This window comes from Apodemus sylvaticus, chromosome 6 (genome assembly GCF_947179515.1).
Source record: "Apodemus sylvaticus chromosome 6, mApoSyl1.1, whole genome shotgun sequence".
Lineage (NCBI taxonomy): Eukaryota > Metazoa > Chordata > Mammalia > Rodentia > Muridae > Apodemus > Apodemus sylvaticus.
This window is the reverse complement of record NC_067477.1, coordinates 63,682,950-63,702,287: the sequence shown is the minus strand read 5'-3', so window position 1 is coordinate 63,702,287 and position 19,338 is coordinate 63,682,950. Positions and strand designations below refer to the sequence as shown.

The 19,338-nt window shown below is 43.7% G+C and overlaps 1 protein-coding gene and 1 non-coding gene across 15 annotated transcripts in view; both read left to right on the top strand.

The window, feature by feature from the left end:
• Mia2 (MIA SH3 domain ER export factor 2) overlaps nucleotides 1–19,338 on the top strand; it is an 89,247-nt gene that overhangs the window by 18,831 nt on the left and 51,078 nt on the right. For 6 of the 14 annotated variants that reach the window (XM_052185790.1, XM_052185793.1, XM_052185791.1 and 3 more), the window contains exons 5-9: nucleotides 2,958–3,143; nucleotides 3,241–3,341; nucleotides 16,578–16,709; nucleotides 18,100–18,121; nucleotides 18,217–18,305. In XM_052185790.1, coding sequence (XP_052041750.1) covers nucleotides 2,958–3,143; nucleotides 3,241–3,341; nucleotides 16,578–16,709; nucleotides 18,100–18,121; nucleotides 18,217–18,305 — 530 coding nt within the window. Of the gene's footprint in view, nucleotides 1–2,957; nucleotides 3,144–3,240; nucleotides 3,342–8,775; nucleotides 8,886–10,376; nucleotides 10,610–16,577; nucleotides 16,710–18,099; nucleotides 18,122–18,216; nucleotides 18,306–19,338 lie in introns of those variants that run through there. The other 8 variants (XM_052185797.1, XM_052185795.1, XM_052185796.1 and 5 more) reach the window with 7 other exon arrangements.
• On the top strand, nucleotides 14,361–14,482 carry LOC127688261 (small nucleolar RNA SNORA26). Its single transcript, XR_007978656.1, has one exon. It is a non-coding gene; the product is annotated as a small nucleolar RNA SNORA26 (small nucleolar RNA).

Here is a 19,338-nt window from a genome sequence, read left to right as displayed (position 1 = left end):
ATAAATAAATCTTTAAAAAAACTAACTTTATTATTTTACTTCTGTAAGTGTTTTGCCTGTGTATATGTTTGTGCACCACCAGAAGCTGGCACTGAATCCCCTGGAATTCGGTTACAGGTGGTTGTAAGCCGTGATGTGGGGCATGGGAATGGAAACTGAGTCCTCTGAAAGGTGCTCTTAACCATTGAAATATCCTTCCAACCCCAGGAATGAATGGATGAATGATTTTCTTCCTTCCTTCCTTCCTTCCTTCCTTCCTTCCTTCCTTCCTTCCTTCCTTCCTTCCTTCTTTCTTTCTTTCTTTCTTTCTTTCTTTCTTTCTTTCTTTCTTTCTTTCTTTCTTTGTTTGTTGAGACAGGGTTTCTCTGTATAGCCCTTGCTGTCCTGGAACTCACTCTGTAGACCAGGCTGGCCTCGAACTCAGAAATCCGCCTGCCTCTGCCTCCCAAGTGCTGGGATTAAAGGTGTGCACCACCACTGCCGGGCTATTTATTATTTTTAAAATATTTTATTTTTATTTATAGGTGTGCATGTCTCTGTATGTATTTGTATGTAAGTTTCATGGTGCATGCATGACAATCAAAAGACAAATTGCAGGAGCTGGCTCTCTGCTTCCACCGTGTGGATCTTGGGGCTTGAACACTGCTTGTTACGCTTGGCAGCAAGCCCCTTTACTCACTGAGCCTTCTCGTCAGCCTGAGGAAGGAAATCTTTTTTTTTGTATTCGATATATTCTTTATTTACAATTCAAATGGTTTTCCTTTTCCTGGATCCCCCCCAAAGTCCCATAAGCCCTCTTCCCCAATGCACCCCCTTCCCTCTTCCCTGTCCCACTTCCCTACACTGTTGCCCTGAGACTTTCCGAGGAAGGAAATCTTAACGAGACCTTTTTTATTATTCTTAGTCATGAGCTTATACAGTAGAAGAGAGCTGATGTTACATTAGCTCCTTTTTTTTTTTTAAGCCTGGTTCTTGCTAGTGTACCCAGGCTGATGTTGAATTTGTGACTCTCTTGCCTCTGTTTATGAAATGTTGGGATTACAGACCTGTGCTACCATGCCTGGCGCCATTATTTTTTAAACATTTCATTTAAAAATACGTAGCTTTATTTTAAATTTAAAATTCAGTATTTTAAATTTAAAACTCAAATATGGCAGTTAATGTCTCCCACATATGTAAAATTTTCTTAAGGAAACACATTTTTTTTTCATAAATTATAAAATGTTTTCAGCTAAATATTTCATGAAAATTCTCAAATGACTGTGAGTTTGTTTTGTTGTAAGCCCACCAGAATACTAAACATTCAGAGCTAAAAGGTAGCAATTTGTGAATTTTTTAAGACTCTTGTGTGATGCAAGTCACAGAAGCACACATATAAAGACAGCTGACTAACAATCAGTAGTAGTTCTTGCTTTGCTTAGGGGGCAAGGGAGGTACACCTCTGCGGAGCAACAGTTTGCAAAGTGCAAGGGGAATCAAAGGGTAACCAGGTTCTCTGCTCCCGCACTGTGCTTCAGAGAGAAAGGCCCACACTGCGCTCGCACTGCTACACCAACCTAACTTGTATTTACTCATTCACCTATCAGCCTCACGCCAACGGGAAACATCCAAATAGGCCCAGCGAACTGGCAAGTCTCTCTAAAGTGCACACAGCCCTTACCTGCTACACTAAAAAGTGATCCAGTCAGTGCTCATTTCCTAAGACTTAAGCTAAAGGCTTTGGAGACATACACAGTACAGATCCTAGTTTTAAAGAGAAAATGTACATGAGTAAACAGAAAAATGATTGCTTAGTCACTAAAATACATTAATAAGGGGAATGTCCCCAAGGATGTGAGAACTGTGATGTTATATTCAGAAAGTACCACAGAGAAGCTAAGCTAAGAGCCTGGCACCAGTTTTAAATTAAAAAAACATATTTGCTTGCTTGATTGAGTACAAGTTTTTTTTTTTTTTTTTTTTTTTTTTTTTTTTTTTTTTTTTAAGTCTTCCTTGGCCAAGGTGTCCAGTACTATGTGGTCATCTGAGTAAGGGCTCCTCCAAGCCTCTGTCTTAACCTCCAGCCTGCGAGCACGCTATTTCACAAGCGGGAAGGACTTTAGACGCTACTCTTTAGGTGCAACATAACCTCACGGTTTCTCATGAGAAGAGAGCAGGGCAGTGTAAGAGGCGAGAAGATGTGTCACTGCTGGCGAATGGAAAGTGGCTCTACAGAGCGAGGAATGAGGGAGGCTTCCGGAAACTTCGGAAGGCCAGCGTTTGAATTCTCCTCCAAGTTTCCAGAAGGCATGAAGTTCAGCAACTAAGGCTTTAAGATCTTGACTTCCAGCCGGGCGGTGGTGGCGCACACCTTTAATCCCAGCACTTGGGAGGCAGAGGCAGGCGGATTTCTGAGTTCCAGGCCAGTCTGGCCTACAGAGTGAGTTCCAGGACAGCCAGGGCTACACAGAGAAACCCTGTCTTGAAAAACCAAAAAAAAAAAAAAAAAAGCCGGGCAGTGGTGGCGCATGCCTGTAATCCCAGCACTTGGGAGGCAGAGGCAGGTGAATTTCTGAGTTCGAGGCCAGCCTGGTCTACAGAGTGAGTTCCAGGACAGCCAGGGCTATACAGAGAAACCCTGTCTCGAAAAACCAAAAAAAAAAAAAAAAAAAAAAAAAAAAAAAAAAAAAAAAAAAACCAAAAAAAAAAAACAAAAAACCAAAAACAAAAACAAAACAACAACAAAAAAAACTTGACTTCCAAAAGTCTAACAGAATGAACTCTATTACTTAAGACAAAGCTTGTGGTCGTTTGTCATACTATTGCGGGGACTTGTATGGGTCATAGCTAATGTTCTGTGCATTTTCATCAAATGACATACTTGCCACGATGTCTCAAACAATAACTTCAGAAAATAAACGGAAGCCCGTGACAAAACAAGTATGTTAGAAAAGACATTTCTCTTTACGTATTTGTAGATACGGACTCTGAAATGGAATCACCTGTGGGAGTCCATGAAGGGGTACATTTCAAGTCCTCATCTTTCAAAAGGAATGAGGAAGATTCAAACTCATGGGCGGACCCTGAGGAGCTCTTTGTGGGACAAACAGGCGGCTCTGTGGAAGATGCCTTGCTCGGTGATACTCAGCTGGCTTCTCCAAGAGGTAAGAAACTTTTTTTTTGTTCCAATTCACCAACTGAAGAATACATTAAATTAAGAAATGATACATCATGTGGTAATATGTTCTATTTCTACAACAGAGCATGCTGCGGAGTTTCAGCTTCTGAAGTATTTATTTCAAATTGATGTCTACGGTTTCGTGAGCTCCGCTCTTTCACCACTTGAAATTCTTTTAGAAAGTGTAAGTTGGATTTTAAATTTTCATTTACATTCTTTAGTGCTCTTTGTATGTCGGTGTGTGTGTGTGTGTGTGTGCACGCGCGCTCACGTGCGTGCGTGCGTGCATCCTGGCTGTCCTGGAACTCACTCTGTAGTCCAGGCTGGCCCCCAACTCAGAGAGCTGCCTGCCTCTGCCTCTCAAGCACTGGGATTAAAGGCGTGTGCTACATATCTCACACCCAATCAGGATTTTTAAAAATTATTGAGTAATAATTTTCTGTTCTTTTGGGAAAATTATACTGAGTTAATTAGAAATAGTATGACTTAAAGAGTCTTGAGCAATTGTTAGTACCAAATGAAGTGGCGTAACGAGAATATGAACCCAGCTAGTACTGTAATACTTCACTAGAGCAAAAATTCCAAATTCTGCTCACATATCCCACCTGTTGCTAATGTGGTTATCAGCTAGCTGTGGTGCTGCGATCCTGCAATACCAGCATTTGAGAAGTAGAGACAAGAGGACTGAGTGGGAGTTGCTGGTGCTACATAGTAAAACTCCATCTCAAAATAGAGAGAGGGCACTAGAGAGATGGCTCAGTGGTTAAAAGCACTTGCTGTTCTTGCAGTGGACCTGGGTTCAATTCCTGGCACCCCAAGTAATTGTTGGGGTTCAGGAGCTGCCTCACAAACCACGTGAACACAGATCTCAGTCAGATGGGTATGGTTTACTGAGCACACACCCTAGGACTGATCGATCAATCAGGGCCATAGGTCAGACTTGGGAGCTGAACCGTATCCTTCATTTAAGATACTACAGGGCTTTTAAGCCTGAAATCCACAAACATCTGTGCCAAGTTATTCCACCAATCAGGGTTTAGTGATAGGGGATTTTCTTAGAAACATGTTTTTTGTTGTACAGTTATCCTTCTCCCATTGGTTGGGGTATTCAGCTACGGCAGGGGACTTGCCTTGTCTAACATCCATGTCTTAACTTGTCAATCAGGATGTCAGTTACCCATGTACATGCCTCCTTCTGCCAAGGAGGATGTCAGTTCCCAGGAAGGTCTTGGGAACTTAAACTTTACTCAACCCCTACTCAAAATGGAAGTCTTGTTCCAAATGGTTTCTGAGCAGGTATTGGGATTCATCCCAGGAGCAGCTTATCAAAGCATATGCCTTAAAAACTTATTCACAGGCGCAGGAAGTGCTGCTGGGTGGTTGGTCCTGGCCCACGCTTATTGTGGCTGACTGTACGAAGCAGTTCTAACTGGCTTCTGTTGTGAAGTTCAAGAGCACAGAACATAACAGTATATACAATCAACTTGGTCATGAGAACGTTTCTTAGGAACAGCACACGAGAAAGCTTCCTTATGACATTAGTAACAGCACAATTAATAGTTAATAGCTACCAAGGCCTTAACATTTCACTTAGACCTTTTTTTTTTTCTTAAGATTTTACTTATTTTGTTTGTGAGTACACTGTCACTGTCCTCAGACACAACAGAAGAGGGCATCAGATCCCATTGCTGTGGAGCCGCCACGTGGTTGCTGGGAATTGAACTCAGGATGTCTGGAAGAGCAGTCAGAGCTCTTAATCACTGAGCCATCTCTCCAACCCTCACCTAGGCCTTAACAGCAATCATCTGTAACTCCAGTTGCAGAGGATCCAGCTCCCTCTTCTGGTGCCAGCACTCACATATCTGCAGGCAAACCACTCACATAAAGTAAAAATAGATGTGTCTTAAAAAATGTTGTTAGTCTTGTGGTGGTGGCACATACCTTTAATCCCAACACTTGGGAGGTAGAGGCAGACAGACCTTTGTGGGTTTGAGGCCAGCCTGGTCTACAGATTGAGTTCCAGGACTACCAGGACTGCACAGAGAAACCCTGTCTCAAAAAACAAACAAACAAACAAACAAACAGAAAACCTAAAAATCAAAGCGCAAAAACAAAACAACAGAAATTTATTATTGAATGAGATATAGGCTTCCGGCAGGACCTCACTGTAGTATTTAGCACATAAATCTTTTGAAACCTTTTTTACTGTTACCTCCAAGTTAATCGAGGAGGCATTTCATCTGTGGTTCACTTGGTACGTTGCTTTCTGGGAGTTCACTGGAAAATGTAGGTAGGAAAAAGAATATTTGTAATATTGGCATATAATAGTCAGAGGGTACTACTACCACAGGGTCTGCCCAGGAGGTGGCTGAGGCAGTGTAGTAGGTAAAGTGTGGGCGAAGGAGGCCAGAAAGAGTCCTGGGGGGGAGCGTATTTGACCTAATACTGAAGGAACGTTAGAGTTTGCAAAAGCAAGAAAAGATGTGCATACCGTACTGGAAATGGCATTTTTAACACTCATAGAGTAGAAGGGAACGTGGCTTTTTTTTTTCAGAATATACAGAGGTGATTCATCTTGATGGAATAGGGAAGATTTCATAGGCACAAGAGGATCAGATTAAGAAGAGTTTTACATCATCATAATGGGAGTTTAACTTCGTTCTCAGCTTTTGTTATTTTGAGACAAGGTCTCTTTATGAATCTCTGGCTGTCTAGAACTCACTATGTAGATCAGGTTGGCCTGAAACTGCTAGAAATCCACTCACCCTTGCCTCCTAAGTCCTGGGATTAAAGGTTTCTGCTACCATGCCTGGCCTTTGTCTCATTTTTCAATGCCCGCAAATATTCATCTTAAAAACATAATGCCAGCTTGGTGTGGTCTTTGGTTACAGCACTTGGGGGCAGAGGTGAGAGGATCGCTGTGAGTTCTATGAATTAGAGAGCTCCAGACCAGCCAAGGCTACACACTAAGACTCTACCTAAAACCAAACGATGCTGTATAGGTCTGCCAAAACAGTGTATGAGTTCGACTTGGTTCCCTGGCCACACGCTTAAACTCTGGCCCAACATGTGGTGGTGGTGGTGGCTGAAATGAGTGCAGGAACCATTTGGGTAGATCTTGTAGAAGGGGGTCATTTGATGTAATAATTGATTTGTTATAGCAAGAATTAAAAAGAAAAGTAAGATCACTACAAGATTTGTAGCTAGCTGACCAAGCATATGGTAGCACCACTAACTGGACGACTTTTATGGAAACCGACTTATATATTTCCTTTTCTTTCTTCCTTAACTTCCCGTTCTTTCTTCCTTAACTTCCCGTTCTTTCTTTCTTTTTCTTTCCTTCTTTCCTTCTTTCCTTCCTTCTTTCTTTCCTTCCTTCTTTCTTTCTTTCCTTCTTTCTTTCTTTCTTTCTTTCTTTCTTTCTTTCTTTCTTTCTTTCTTTCTTTCTTTCTTTCTTTCTTTCCTTTTTGTTTTGTCTTTTTGTTTTTTGAGGTAGGGTTTCTCTGTGTAGCCCTGTTGTCCACTTGCTCTGTAGACCAGGCTGCCCTCAAACTCAGAGATCCACCTGCCTCTGCCTTCTGAGTGCTGGGATTAAAGTCATGTGCCACCGCCTCCTAGAATCTACCTTCCTTTTTCTCCTTCCTCCCTCCCTTCTTCCTCCCTTCTTTTCTTGTCCTTCCTTCCTTCCTTCCTTCCTTCCTTCCTTCCTTCCTTCCTTCCTTCCTTCCTTCCTTCCTTCCCTCCTTCCTTTTGTCCTTCCTTTCTTTCCACTGGGTCTCAGTCTGAAGTGCTCTTTGAGGCCCAGGCTGTTCTCAGTCTTGCGGCTATGATCCTCCCGCCTCATCCTCCAAGTGGTGGTATTACAGGTGTGAGCTACCATGCCTGACTTCATCATGTTTCTTTAAGAAGCTCTTTCTCATTTAATTTTCTTTGTTTGGTTCTAGAAAGTAGATATTATAAAATAAAAAGATCCAGAAAGATCAGTACTTTTTTTTGTATGACTCAGTCTTAAAGATGATTACAAATGTCAGTTAGGTTAGGAGAAAAACTAGTACTAATGATGACCACTAAATAGCCAGAATGAAACCTTCAATTCTCGGTTGAAATATCTTTGCTTGGATGGTGGCGATGCACACCTATAACCCCAGCACTCAGGAGACAGAGGCAGGTGGGTCTCTCTGAGTCTGAGGCCAGCCTGGTCTACGGAGCAAGTTCCAGGACTACTAAAAGGTATTGTTGGGCTGGTGATGTAGCTCAGTGGAGGAGAAAAACTGCTTGGGTCACAGAAGGCTATGGGTGTAATTCCCCAGCACTGAAAACAATGGTAACAAGAAACAGTACGTGTACACACACACACACACACACACACACATTCACATACACACCCTCCCCTGCCTCAGTCCAACTGTCAATGTCTAAAATGTGAATTCATTTAAAAATTCTGGAGTCTCTTGAACACTGAAAGATGGTAGTCTAGATGGCTCTAGTGTGGCAAACTGGAGCTCAACCTGACCTGGCAGAGGAATGCAGACTTAGACTCTTCAACTGCGTTAGGTGTATTCAACAGCTTGTCTGCTCTTGGGCCATCAACCTGTAATCATTAGATTAGATGTTCTGAAGAGTCTCTAAGACACCTGAACTCTAGCAATCTGGGCACAACTTTGACACACATATAGCAAAGATCTGAAAGGCTTCAGTAAACAAAACAAAAAAATTAGAGCAATTTTCCAGTTAATTTTGAGTGAGAGTTCTTTTTCTTCTTCTCTAATTGTTTGAGGTGATTGTTTCAAGTAATTAGTATTTCAGGTAGATTATGTAGGTACCTTTTTCTTGTATCACTTGAGAAATAGAAGTCAATACAACTTCTTAGCAACTTTATCTTATAGCTGAAGAGCCTCTTGAAGTTCTAACACCCATCTACTCTCCCTCCCCCCAATGCTTCCTTAGTAATAAGCAAGGAAACTTCCCAGCTCCCGTTGAACAGGCGGCTCCCGATTCAATCTATTCTGAGAACAAGTCTTACATTACAGACTCAGAGAATAGCAATGTGGCACAACTGGTTGATTTCCTTCCCAGAGAGGAGTGCTTAGTGCGTAACACCAGTGCCTACCTAAGTGGGAGCAGCTAGCCCTTAAGGCTTTGACATAGGGCCTTCATGAGGGAAACCAGGGTCTAGATTGTGGACTAGGTTTTCTGGTTAGCAAGTGTCTAGTGTCCCTGGATGTTTTCCCATAGTTATGAACACTAATGACTTGTTCCTTTCCTTGAAAGCAGGTCCTTTATAAGATAATAAAATCTCAACTTTACTTATGGAAAACAGTCTTTGAATATTGTTCCCTTGGTAGAAATTATGAACTCTATATGAATAGACTAGAATAAAATATTCAGCGTTTCAGCAGTTACAATCTTAGGATTTTTCTTTCCAATTGTGGATTTTAATGTGTGATATTTAAGAAAATACCTATGTGCAGGCATGTGTGCACACGTCTATTGAACAAGTTATGAGGTCCGTGAAATTGGATTACAGGTTGGTAGTCACAGCCCCACCTATAGCACCCCTCTGGAGTCAAATCAGGATCACACTGTGTGTGGAAACAGGAGTGCAGAAGGTAGTAGAATCTGGACTCTTTCTCAAGGATATGAAGTACTCAGGAGAGGTTTAGTTACATGTTTGGGTATTTTAATATGAACATCTTAAGAAATGGCATCAGAAGGTCTGGGTGACGAGGTAAGTGTCTACACAACTGTAATGCATTCAAAAGTTAGATTTGGGAATTTGCAGTGATTGTTAAGTTTACTAGTTTTTGCTACGGAGAAATCTTTGCTATAGGTATGCTTGGGTTTTTTTCTTCTTTTTAAAACTTCACTTGTCTCATTTATGCTTTTAGCATTTGGGATGATGACTATTCTAGACTTTTGGAAAGGGGCATAGATTAACATAAGGAACATAGGCTGAGCAAAGCAGGTTTTTTTCTTTTCTGTTTACAAATCCTAAAAGCCCCATAAGATTGTAGAGCCTGTTAAATATGCTAAGACTCACTGTAAAATTTTTATTTGAGTAATATAGTATCCTACCTGAACCTTAAACATCTGACATTTCTAAAATATTTAAGCACGCTTTTTTTATGACTTTTGTATTCATATAAGCTGATTTCCACAGTCCAACATGTACAAAAGTTGGGCACTACCTTAAAAAACGGGAGTATTGAGCAACTTCTGCTATCTCCTGATAGTAGCAGTTTCTGAAACTCCCTAGGGTGATGTGGCAAAGAACCCTGAGTATGGACAAAGTAGGCCTCCGTTCCTTCGGTCTTCGAAAACAGCCTGCAATCGTGGCTGTTTCTGATTTTGTGTGTGAGTGCTCATGGCACGAAAGTGATGTGTTTACTGTAAGGGAAATTTACAAAGGTTTATGATTTTATTAAGTTCTCTTGGGAGGCTGCTCCTTTTTGAGTTTCTTCTGTGAAGACTTGCGGTTAGTTTGGATAAGAATGATGGTGAAGGTAAAGAAGTCCTAGAGATAGGTTATCTTTTAAACCTTTCGTTTCAAATCCTCTCTCCCAGTACTTCGCGCAATGTCTCTAAAAATAGGGCCCTAAATTTAGAGGGCAAGCTGCTATCCCGACCCGAGTTCTTCCCTGCGAACTCCTCGCGTCGAGCAGGAGCCCGCACCGGCTTGATTCGGCCCGCCGTGCCCGGGCTGATGCAGTTTCAGCCTGGGACGCCGAGCCAGCGCCCACCCGGTGGATCTGGGTGAGCGAGCGAACCTTAAGCTGAACGCTGGGCCGAGGAGGACCGACGTGTGCTTGCCCAGGGGAGGTTAAACTCTGACCAGAGCACACAGTTGACCCGATCGCCTTCGTGTCCAGAGTCCGAAGTGCGGACTGGCAGAGCAGGACGCGCCGGCTCGTGCGCCGCGGGCCATTTTTCTGGCTCACAATTATGGCGGAGGCCGGCGTCTCTGTGACGGAGGGGTCCCCCGGGGTACGACAATGTGGGGCTCAGGCTCCCGAGGAGCGGACGTGGGCGCACTGGGAGCTAGGGTGAGGGAGGCGGGACTTTTTTCATCCCGGGCCTGCGCGCTAGGTCTCGGGGTGGAAGGCGGCAGCGGAACGCTCCAGCTCCTCGCGCTCGGAGGTCGAAGGCCCGGGAGCGGCGCGCGGGCCCTTTAAGCTCGGGCGAGGACGTGGCCGCGGAGCTCGAGCAGGAGAGGGGGCGTCTCCGCCGCGCCGGCGAGACCAAGGCCGGGGGTGCGACGCGGCCTCCCCCCGCAGGGCCGCAGTGGTGCGCGCCGGCCGCTGGTGCGTTCGCGTTCCCAGCGCTGCGCCGATCGCGCCGGGCCTGCTGCTGGCCGGCGGGCCGGCTGCGAGGCCTCCGCCTGTGGGCGCGGAGATGGCGGGGCCCGGGGCGGCGGCGGGTTGCGCGCGGCGGGTTCTGGAGCAGCTGCGCAGGGTGAGTTCTGGGCTCGGGAGCCGTGGGCCCGCTGGGGCGGAGCAGCTGCGGCAGGGAAGCCGGAGCTCAAGCGCGCCCGGCCGGCCGGCCTGTACTCGGCTGCTGCTCGCAGCGGGGAAAGGGGCCCGGAGATTGGGAAGGCAATGTGGACGTCCCAAAGGAGAGCCTGTTTCGTTCCCGATCCCAAAGCCAGTCGACTGGACGTCATTTATTTTGAACAGGGGTCAGTTACACGTGGTGCTTCTGACTGCCGGAAACTGGAGTTTCTTAGTGATGAAACTTCTTGTCTTAAGCGGCGCCTAAGCTGGGGCCGGAACTGAGATTTTAATTCTGCATTATATTTCCCCAGTAAAGAATGCCCTTCTGAAATGCATTAACCGTAGCGTTCTTCCTCCTCTTCGCATTGTTAATGTGAAAGGTGTTCGTGTAAACTCTAGAGATAGTGAACGCTCAGGAACCGAAGTGCACTTTTTCTGTTTTATTTTGTAATCAGGTGTGGAGGTTTTTCTCCTTTAGTGTTTGCAGGTGTTTTGTTGTTATTGATAATGTTTTGGGACCACACACACACACACACACACACACAGTTTTTGAAACCTGCATTGTATTTTTTTTTTTTAAAGACCATTTAAATATTGCGGCAGTTCTGATTAACCAGTTCGGAATATCTTCTTATTTTGTGAATTTAAAGTCGTGTTGCCATGCCCGTGTTTCATTTATTTATCCAAGCGTAGTGTAATGAGTGCACCCGCCCGTGAATGAGAAAGTTCCGTGGAAGTTCTAAAGGAACTAAGGATTTTGTCACTCGCATCCTGTTGTCTTTTAAAGGAAAGAAGACACACAGTTACTCCATAGTAGAAACCGATTGCTTATAGATGCAAAGCAAAGCGAGGAGGCGGAGAGATTGTATACTCTTGACAAGTTGGAAAGTCTTAAAGGCCGAGCAAATAACTAAACTGACGTGTACAGGAGCTCTGCTGCTCAGAGTGTGAAGTGAGTCAAGGAAATGACACCTGCTGTAGACACACGAGGGTCCCAAGGACTGCTGTGGGGTGCGGGAGAGCCCAGGTGTCAGGGAACAAAGGTCAAAACAGGAAGGGGAGATGACCACGGTAAGGATGCAGACGTTGGGTCCTAAATGGGGCACTAAGAAGAGCTGGGATGGGTATAACTTTCTCGATTACTTGTGGAGAGGGGTGGGTTGTGGGGAGAATCTAGAAGTCCTAAATTTCTGGCTGCGTCAGTTAAGTTATTGAGATTGGGGTTTATGGGAAGAGAATCATATTGTAGATGAGAGATCATTTCAAATCATACACTTCTCCCTTCATTGAAATCAACAATTAGTGCCCAGGGAGATAGCTCAGTGGGTAAAGGACTCGCGGTGCAGGCGAGACCTGGAGTTGGAGCCCACGTGCACAGTAAAGGTTAGGCTTGCGGGGCCTCTAACTCTAGCACTGGGTGGAGGTGTGTGGAGGGGATCCCAGGGGTTCACTGGTCACCAGCTTAGCAAAGAGTGGGTGAGCGGCCTTGCTTAGCAAAATTAAGATGGAGAAAGACATCTCTGTCAATCTCTGGCTTTCTTGTGCATGCACACACAGTGTGCACATATATTACACAGGGAACAGTTACCAGTATTTGGCTTTGATAAGCTTAGTAATAACGGATATGAGGGGAGATGTCAGATTTTGCACAATTCTTTTGAGGCTCAGTGGGCCATGTTGATGTATTTGTTCCTGGCTTTAGGGAGCAGTCCTTCTCTTATTTTTAATATGGTGTTAGCTGTGGGTTTTCTATCAACATCACTTGTCAGGTGGCTGAGACGTCTTCTTGGCCCCGTAACATTTTTAAAAAGGTTTTACACTTATAAATTTTCCCTTTTATGCACTGCATTAATGCATACTTTAAGTTTTGTTGTGTTACTTTTTTTCAATTTAATCTGAAAGTTTTATTTTTGTTTAATTTTTTTTTTTTTTTATGTGTATGGGTGTTTTGCTCCTACACATATGGCTATGCACCAATATGTTTGCAGTGCCTGAAGATGCCAGGTGTCAGATTCCATGAGACTTGAGTTATGGACCATGTGGGTGCTGGGAATTGAACTTGGGTCCTCTGGAAGAACAGTCAGCAATCTTAACGGCTGAACCATCTCTGCAGCTTCTGGAAATATTTTCTAATTTCCCTAGCTGGATTGGAGGCATGGTTCAGTGGGTAAGACACCAGCAGCACAAGGCCGGCCTGAGTATAGATCCTCCCCCAACCCACATTAGATGTTGGACACAGCCTCCGCACCTCTAACCCCGGCTGATCTCCACTGGATTGTGGGAGGAGGGGCAGGAGCCTCTTGAGAAGCATATGGGCTGGCTAGCCTGGCTTACGTGACAGTGACTTTGTCACATGGACTTGTGGTACTAATGTGCCTAAACTCAAAATAATTCCTCTCACGACCTAAGTTTTCATTGACCTGTGGTTTAGTAGTATATTATCTTTTATCACGTTTGTAAAATTTTCAGATTTCTTTAGAAAACCTTTAAAATCATTTATGTATCTTGAGCATTTTACTTGCATGCGTGTCTGTCCACCATGTATCTTGTGTGTGGTCTGGTGGAGGTCAGAGAGGGGTCAGATGCTGGAACTGGAGCTGTGGATAGTGGTGAGCCACCATATGGATGCTGAGAACCAAAGCTTGTTTTGTCTACAGGAACAACAAGTAAATGCCTTTAACTGCGGAGCCATCTCACCAGCCCCTCCTTTGTTTTTGATGGCTAATTTCAGTTTATTATAATCAGAGATCACACTTCTCAAGATTTGAATTAATTAATTTTTTATTGTTTTAAATTATGTGTCTGTGGGTGTCTGTGTGTGCATGTGTGAGTTTTAGGTGTCCGAGGAGGCCGGAGGAGGGCATCAGATCCCGAGAGCTGGAGTTACAGGCAGGCGAGCGGTTGTGAACTGCATGATCTGGGCTGTGGAAGGTCATGAACTCTGGACCTCTGCAGCAGCAGGAAATGGACTTAGCTGCTCACTCACTCATCTCTCTGGGCTGGGCTGGGTGATTTTATATTTTAAAAAGTATATCGAGGTTTATTTTTAGCTTGATGTATGGATTTGTTCTGAAGACCCTTGTGTGTACAGCTGAGAATGTTTTCTGCTATTGTGTGGTGGTTTCCTAGTGTGTAAGGCCTGGTTGGTTTGTAGTGTTGTTCAAGTCCTCTTTTTTATGCCGACTCACTGAAAGTGAGATCTTGAAATCCCTAACGACCATTGACAAATTATCCGGTTTTTCCTTTATTTTGTGGTTCTTTTGTTGAGTAAAATATAACCTTTATCTCAAGACTGAGCTGACTTTTGTCATCACATGATATCCTTCTTTGTTCTTTGTAACAGTTTTTTTCTTAAAGTATTTTTTTTAATCAGTTGTCACACTACTTGTTTATGACCAGTTACAATCTGGGGCCACTGAGGGAGGAAGAGGTTTGAGCTGACAAAGGAAGAGGTGAACTGTGTAATCAGGGCAAGCCTTGGGCTGCCTGGTGCGGAAGAGAGCTTCAGGAGCAGCAGTGTCCTCTTGTAGGGAGGGATGGCAGCAGGAGTTGCCTTTTCTTGAGTGTCTGCCCTTGTGATCCTGGAAGCAGATGCTCCTTACCATTGCTTGTGGGTATGAGACCACATTTCTGTGCCTTGGTGTCTGAAGTAAAGAAGAGAGAGAGAGAGAGAGAGAGACAGAAGTAGGATAAAAGGCTTTTCACCCTTTCCTGTGCCCTCTTAAGGTTGGTGCTGTACTTTAAGAGGCTAACACAGAAGGGTAAAGGAACTCTCCATCAAACCCGGAGAAGAGGCGCCACACCTCCTCTTTGGATCCTGTCTGGAGTCACAGCTGAAAAAAGAAGAAGATACAGGGATTAAAAAAAGATATAATATTACTTGCTTTTGTAATATTATGTTAATAAACTAGATAGTAACTTGGAAGGAGTCTGTGTAGACACAATAGCTAAAAACAGATTTTAAAAAGAGTTAACTATTAGAGGGTTTGTTTGTTTGTGTGTTTGTCAGGCTCCCAAGGGGAATGTCTTTGGAGGGTCTAGCTGGTCTGTGCTGATGACTGAAAAGAATCAAACTTGGGCATTCATTGAGTTCTTTTTCAAAGAGCTATAAGTGGTGTGGAAAAGCCTTTCAGAAGGAATGTAGTGAGGCCTGGCTTATATTGTCAGGGGCTTTGAGGAGAGATGGTAGGAATAGTTGCTTTCTACTGAATATATGTCTTTGTGATCAAACTACATTATTTTAACTCAAGGTAAGGAGAGATAGGATGTGGGCTGGAGAGATGACTTAGCGGTTAAGAGCACTGACTGCCCTTCTGAAGGTCCTGAGTTCAAATCGCAGCAACTGCGTGGTGGCTTACAACCATCTGTAATAAGAACTGGTGCCTTCTTCTGGTGTGTCTGAAGACAGCTACAGTGTACTTACATATAACAATAAATAAATCTAAAGAACAAAAAAAGGAGAGATAGGGAGGGAAGGATTTGGAGCTCTAGCAGTTGTTTTATTGCTACTCTCCCTGCTCCCACCCAGCAAACTGGAAATCTAGGTGTCTCTCCTGTAGGGAAGTTTTTTGTCAAACCCAACCCAATGTATTGCAGGATATTTGATTACACTGTGAAACTTGAGGGCTTTTTTTTTTTTTTTTACTGAAAAAAGAATCTGCTTCTAGTTGTAGTTTGGCTCAGCCTTAGCATACTCCTTTAATCTCTCTGGCTGGAATACAGGCACACCCTTAGTGCATTTTTTTTTCCTTAAGATTTAAGTGCCCTTAACTGCTGAGCTGTCTCTCCAGCCCCTTAGTGCACATCTTTAATCCCAAACAATGAAAGTAAAGTTAGTTTCTAGAATGAAACACCCATGTTTGAAAAGTGCTGTCTAATTGATTGGCAGACAAAGTGTAGAACCAGAGAAAGACTTGACAGAATAGGATACGCCCAACTCAGCCAGGCGGTGGTGGCGCACGCCTGTAATCCCAGCACTCTGGGAGGCAGAGGCAGGTGGATTTCTGAGTTCGAGGTCAGCCTGGTCTACAGAGTGAGTTCCAGGATAGCCAGGACTACACAGAGAAACTCGAAAAAACCAAATTCAAAAAAAAAAAAAACAAAAAAACCAACCCAGGATATGGCCACCTCTCACCAGAGGAGAGGAAAGGGAAGCTATTTAAGAGAAAGCAGGGCAAAGAGAAAAAAGGTGAAGAAGGCAGCTTCACAGACAGTTGTACAGGGACAGTTGTTGAGCGAGAACAAACTAGATACCTGTGTGGACAGAACAAGCCAGAGAACGAAGGAGCCAGAAGATTAGGATGTGTTGCTAAAGGTAGTTTGAGGCCAAACAGCAGTTCAGTCAGAGATGGAGAGAGAAGTCAGATTCACTCAGTCATCTTGGAGAGGCGTTTGAGCCAGAATGGCTAAGTTGAACCAGCCAGCCAGAGATCAGAAAGAAATAGGAAGGGGTGAGCTTATTCAGCAGCAAGTCTCAGAGGCTGGAAACATTCTAGGCCTAGATAAGACTGTTTGGAGGCTAGAAGCTTCCAGGACTAGGCCTAGGTTAGGAGACTGAGGCAGTAAGGCTGAGATGACAGTTACATCAGGTGAATGAAAGCTACTTTTCCCCAGTGCATAGATAAAATATGAGTTCGAAATCAAGAACACCCCTCCCCCCCACCGCCACTGACTGATCTTTTCTTGGCACCCTCCGTATCCTTGTACCTTTTCTGAGTTAAGCTCTGATCAATCTCTTCATAACTCCTCAATTGCTTGAAAACCGTTGTTCCACACAGTGAGAGCAACTGTGAGTTGCAGTGTCCGAGGCAGAGATGCTTTGTGTGATACGGCAGCCTGGTTCCTACTCACGGAGTGGACCTCAGCCTCCGTACCTGTCCTCGTAAAGTGCTGTGGAAGATGCTTACAGGCTCATCTTCCTTTGCCTTAAGGTTGTGGCAGCATTGCCTGAAGATATGAGAGCAGACTTTAATCCCAATGGGTTTTCACTGGAATTGGCAGTTTGTGTGCTGACCATTGGACTGCTTGCTGTTGTCTTGTTTCTGTGGAGAGGCTTCCGATCGGTAAGTAACCGCTGCGTGCTAAGAGAATTTCCATTCTGGGTTTTCTCACGTGCTTTTTTTTTTTTTAAAGGTTTATGTGTGTCACACGTGTGCCTGGTACACACGGAGGTGACAGTGGGCGTTGGATCCCCTGAAACTACAGTTACAGATGGTTGTGACTATGGGTGTTGGGAGTTGAACCCTGGCTTCTCCAAGAGTAACAAGTGCTCTTAAGCACTGACCGTCTCTCCAGCCCTCAGCTGCCTTTAGACTAAATAGCGAATCGAGAAACTTCATTGTTATTTCAGAGAAATAACTTAGGTCATAGTATTCTGGGTAATATGTGGTTATTAGAAACTGAATATAGATTCATAGGAATGTTTTTATATGTAAGGATTCTTAAAGGATTCTTGGTAGGGATCATACACACTAGTACCAAACCCCACTCTTCCTCTTTCCTCCTCCTCCTCCTCCTCCTTTCTCTTCCTCCTCTTCTCTTCATCTTCCTCCTCTTCCTCCTCCTCCCCCTGCTCCTCCCCCTTTCCCTCCTCCTCTTTTGGTCTGTGTTTCTTTTTAGTAGTATAAAAGCCAGCAGATGTATCTATCTCCCAATTTAGAATAAAAAAAAAAGGCCACAGATGGTTAATTCCCCATCCCCTGCTTGCAGACGTACCCCTGTCCCAGACCCTGTTGTATTGCTTATTCTTATAGTTCAATTTATTATTATTTTTTAATGAGGGAGTCCTACTATATCCTTTTCTTTCTGAGACTTCTTTTTAGACGTTGGTCCTTGTTCTTTTGGCTCCATTTCTGATTTCTTCATGGTTTTCCAGTGCCCTCCCTCTGCCCCTTGTTGCCTTTCCTATATGTTTACATACATCCCAGGATATCTTGTTTTGATTTTCTCTTCTTTGTCTCTCTGTCTTTCCTAGGTGGTATAGATCTTTCTTTTGTTTGTTTCCCTTGGTCCTTTTGCCTCAGCCCCGGGCTGTCACAAGTGGATTTCTCCTTCCTTCACCAAGAGCTGAAGCCTGTGGAAGCTTGTTTAGCGTTGGTCCCTGCCTAGAGCCCCGTGGGATTTCTTAGACCGTTTTATTTTGACTATTAGCATTAGGAGTCTTAATAATAGGGCCCTTGAACTGCTTTGTGTTAGGGCCAAATATGTGTGTGGGAAACATGGGTCTGAGTGAAGTAACAGGTGTCTTTAGACTGAGGCTGCCTCAGAGCCTTTCATAAGATACACAGTGTGAGTCTTCAGTGGGAGACCTGAGTGTGTCGCAGTGCTTTCATCAGAAGTAAAATGGCCCTGGGTAATTTACTCATGGGAAGGCCGAAGTTAGGAGTAGACGTCAAATAGATTTACTCGAAGGTATATTTGTTTTAATATACTTTTGTTAAAATTTTGTTTCAGATTCGAAGCCGATTTTACGTGGGTAAGTTGTTATTTTTCTATTTGAGAGCTCATCATTGTATATAATTTAAAAACTTAAAACAGTTTAGTCACAGTGATTTTCTTTTTCTTTCTCAGGGAGAGAAAAAAAACTCGCTCTTGAGCTTTCTGCACTAATTGAAGAAAAATGTAAACTACTTGAAAAAGTCAGCTCTGTTCAAAAGGAGGTAAGGCGAGCTGCGTCTGAGGATGATGGTGGTGTAGGGTCTGGAACGCAGAGGTTCTCCGTGGATTACTCAACGCCCCCAGAGCTCTGGCTCAGCCGAGTTCTGAGTTCCTCGCTTGTCACGTAGCCGGCTCCTCCCTGCCTAAGGGCAGCACCTTCATTTGTTTATTGGTCATTTAGATATTCTTTTGATGAAGTTGCCTTTTTAAGTCTTTTTCACTCTTAAAACCTTGATTATTATTATTATTGTGTGTGTCTGCTTGTGCCTGTGCCTGTGCCTGTGTGGTTGGCCATAGGCTTCGTGGGAGTGTCACTTTGCTCCTTTTCCTGTCTGGGTCCCAGAATTGAAATCAAATTGTCAGTTTTGGTTGCAAGCTCCTTAACTACTGAGCCATCTTGCTGGCCCTTTTCTGCCCTTTTAAAGACACTTATAACTTTTTCCCCTTTATGTCATATAGAAGCAGGGTTTTGTTTTTGTTTTTTAACATTTTATATTGGGGTTGGGGATTTAGCTCTGTGGTAGAGCACTTGCCTAGCAAGTGGGAGGCCATGGGGTTCGGTCCTCAGCTCTGAAAAACAAGAGAAAATAACAAAAAAAATTAACATTTTATATCTATTATTTATAAGTTTTGTCAGATTGGATTGCAAATTAATATGGATAGCAAATATCTTCTGTGACTTATATTTCTGTTTTGTTTGGTGTCTAAGAAAACAGGTTTAGAATTAATATAGTGTAATTTGTCTGGTTTTTGTTTTTTGTTTTTGTCTTTTGCTTCCTGCTTAAAGAGATTTTTGCCTATCAAGGATGTGAAGGCATCCTTACTTGTTATCCTGTAGAGACTTTATTTACTTTTGTCATTTAGGCATTATATTAGCTTGCTAGGGCTTCTGTGACCAAATGCCACTTTACAATTAGGAGTGAACTCCGTTACAGTTCTGGAAACAGGAGTCCCAGATTGAGGTAGGCAGGCTTTGCCTCTTCTGCCCCTGTCCCTTGACCTGTTGCCAGAACTACCTGCTTGCTGTGTCTCCCT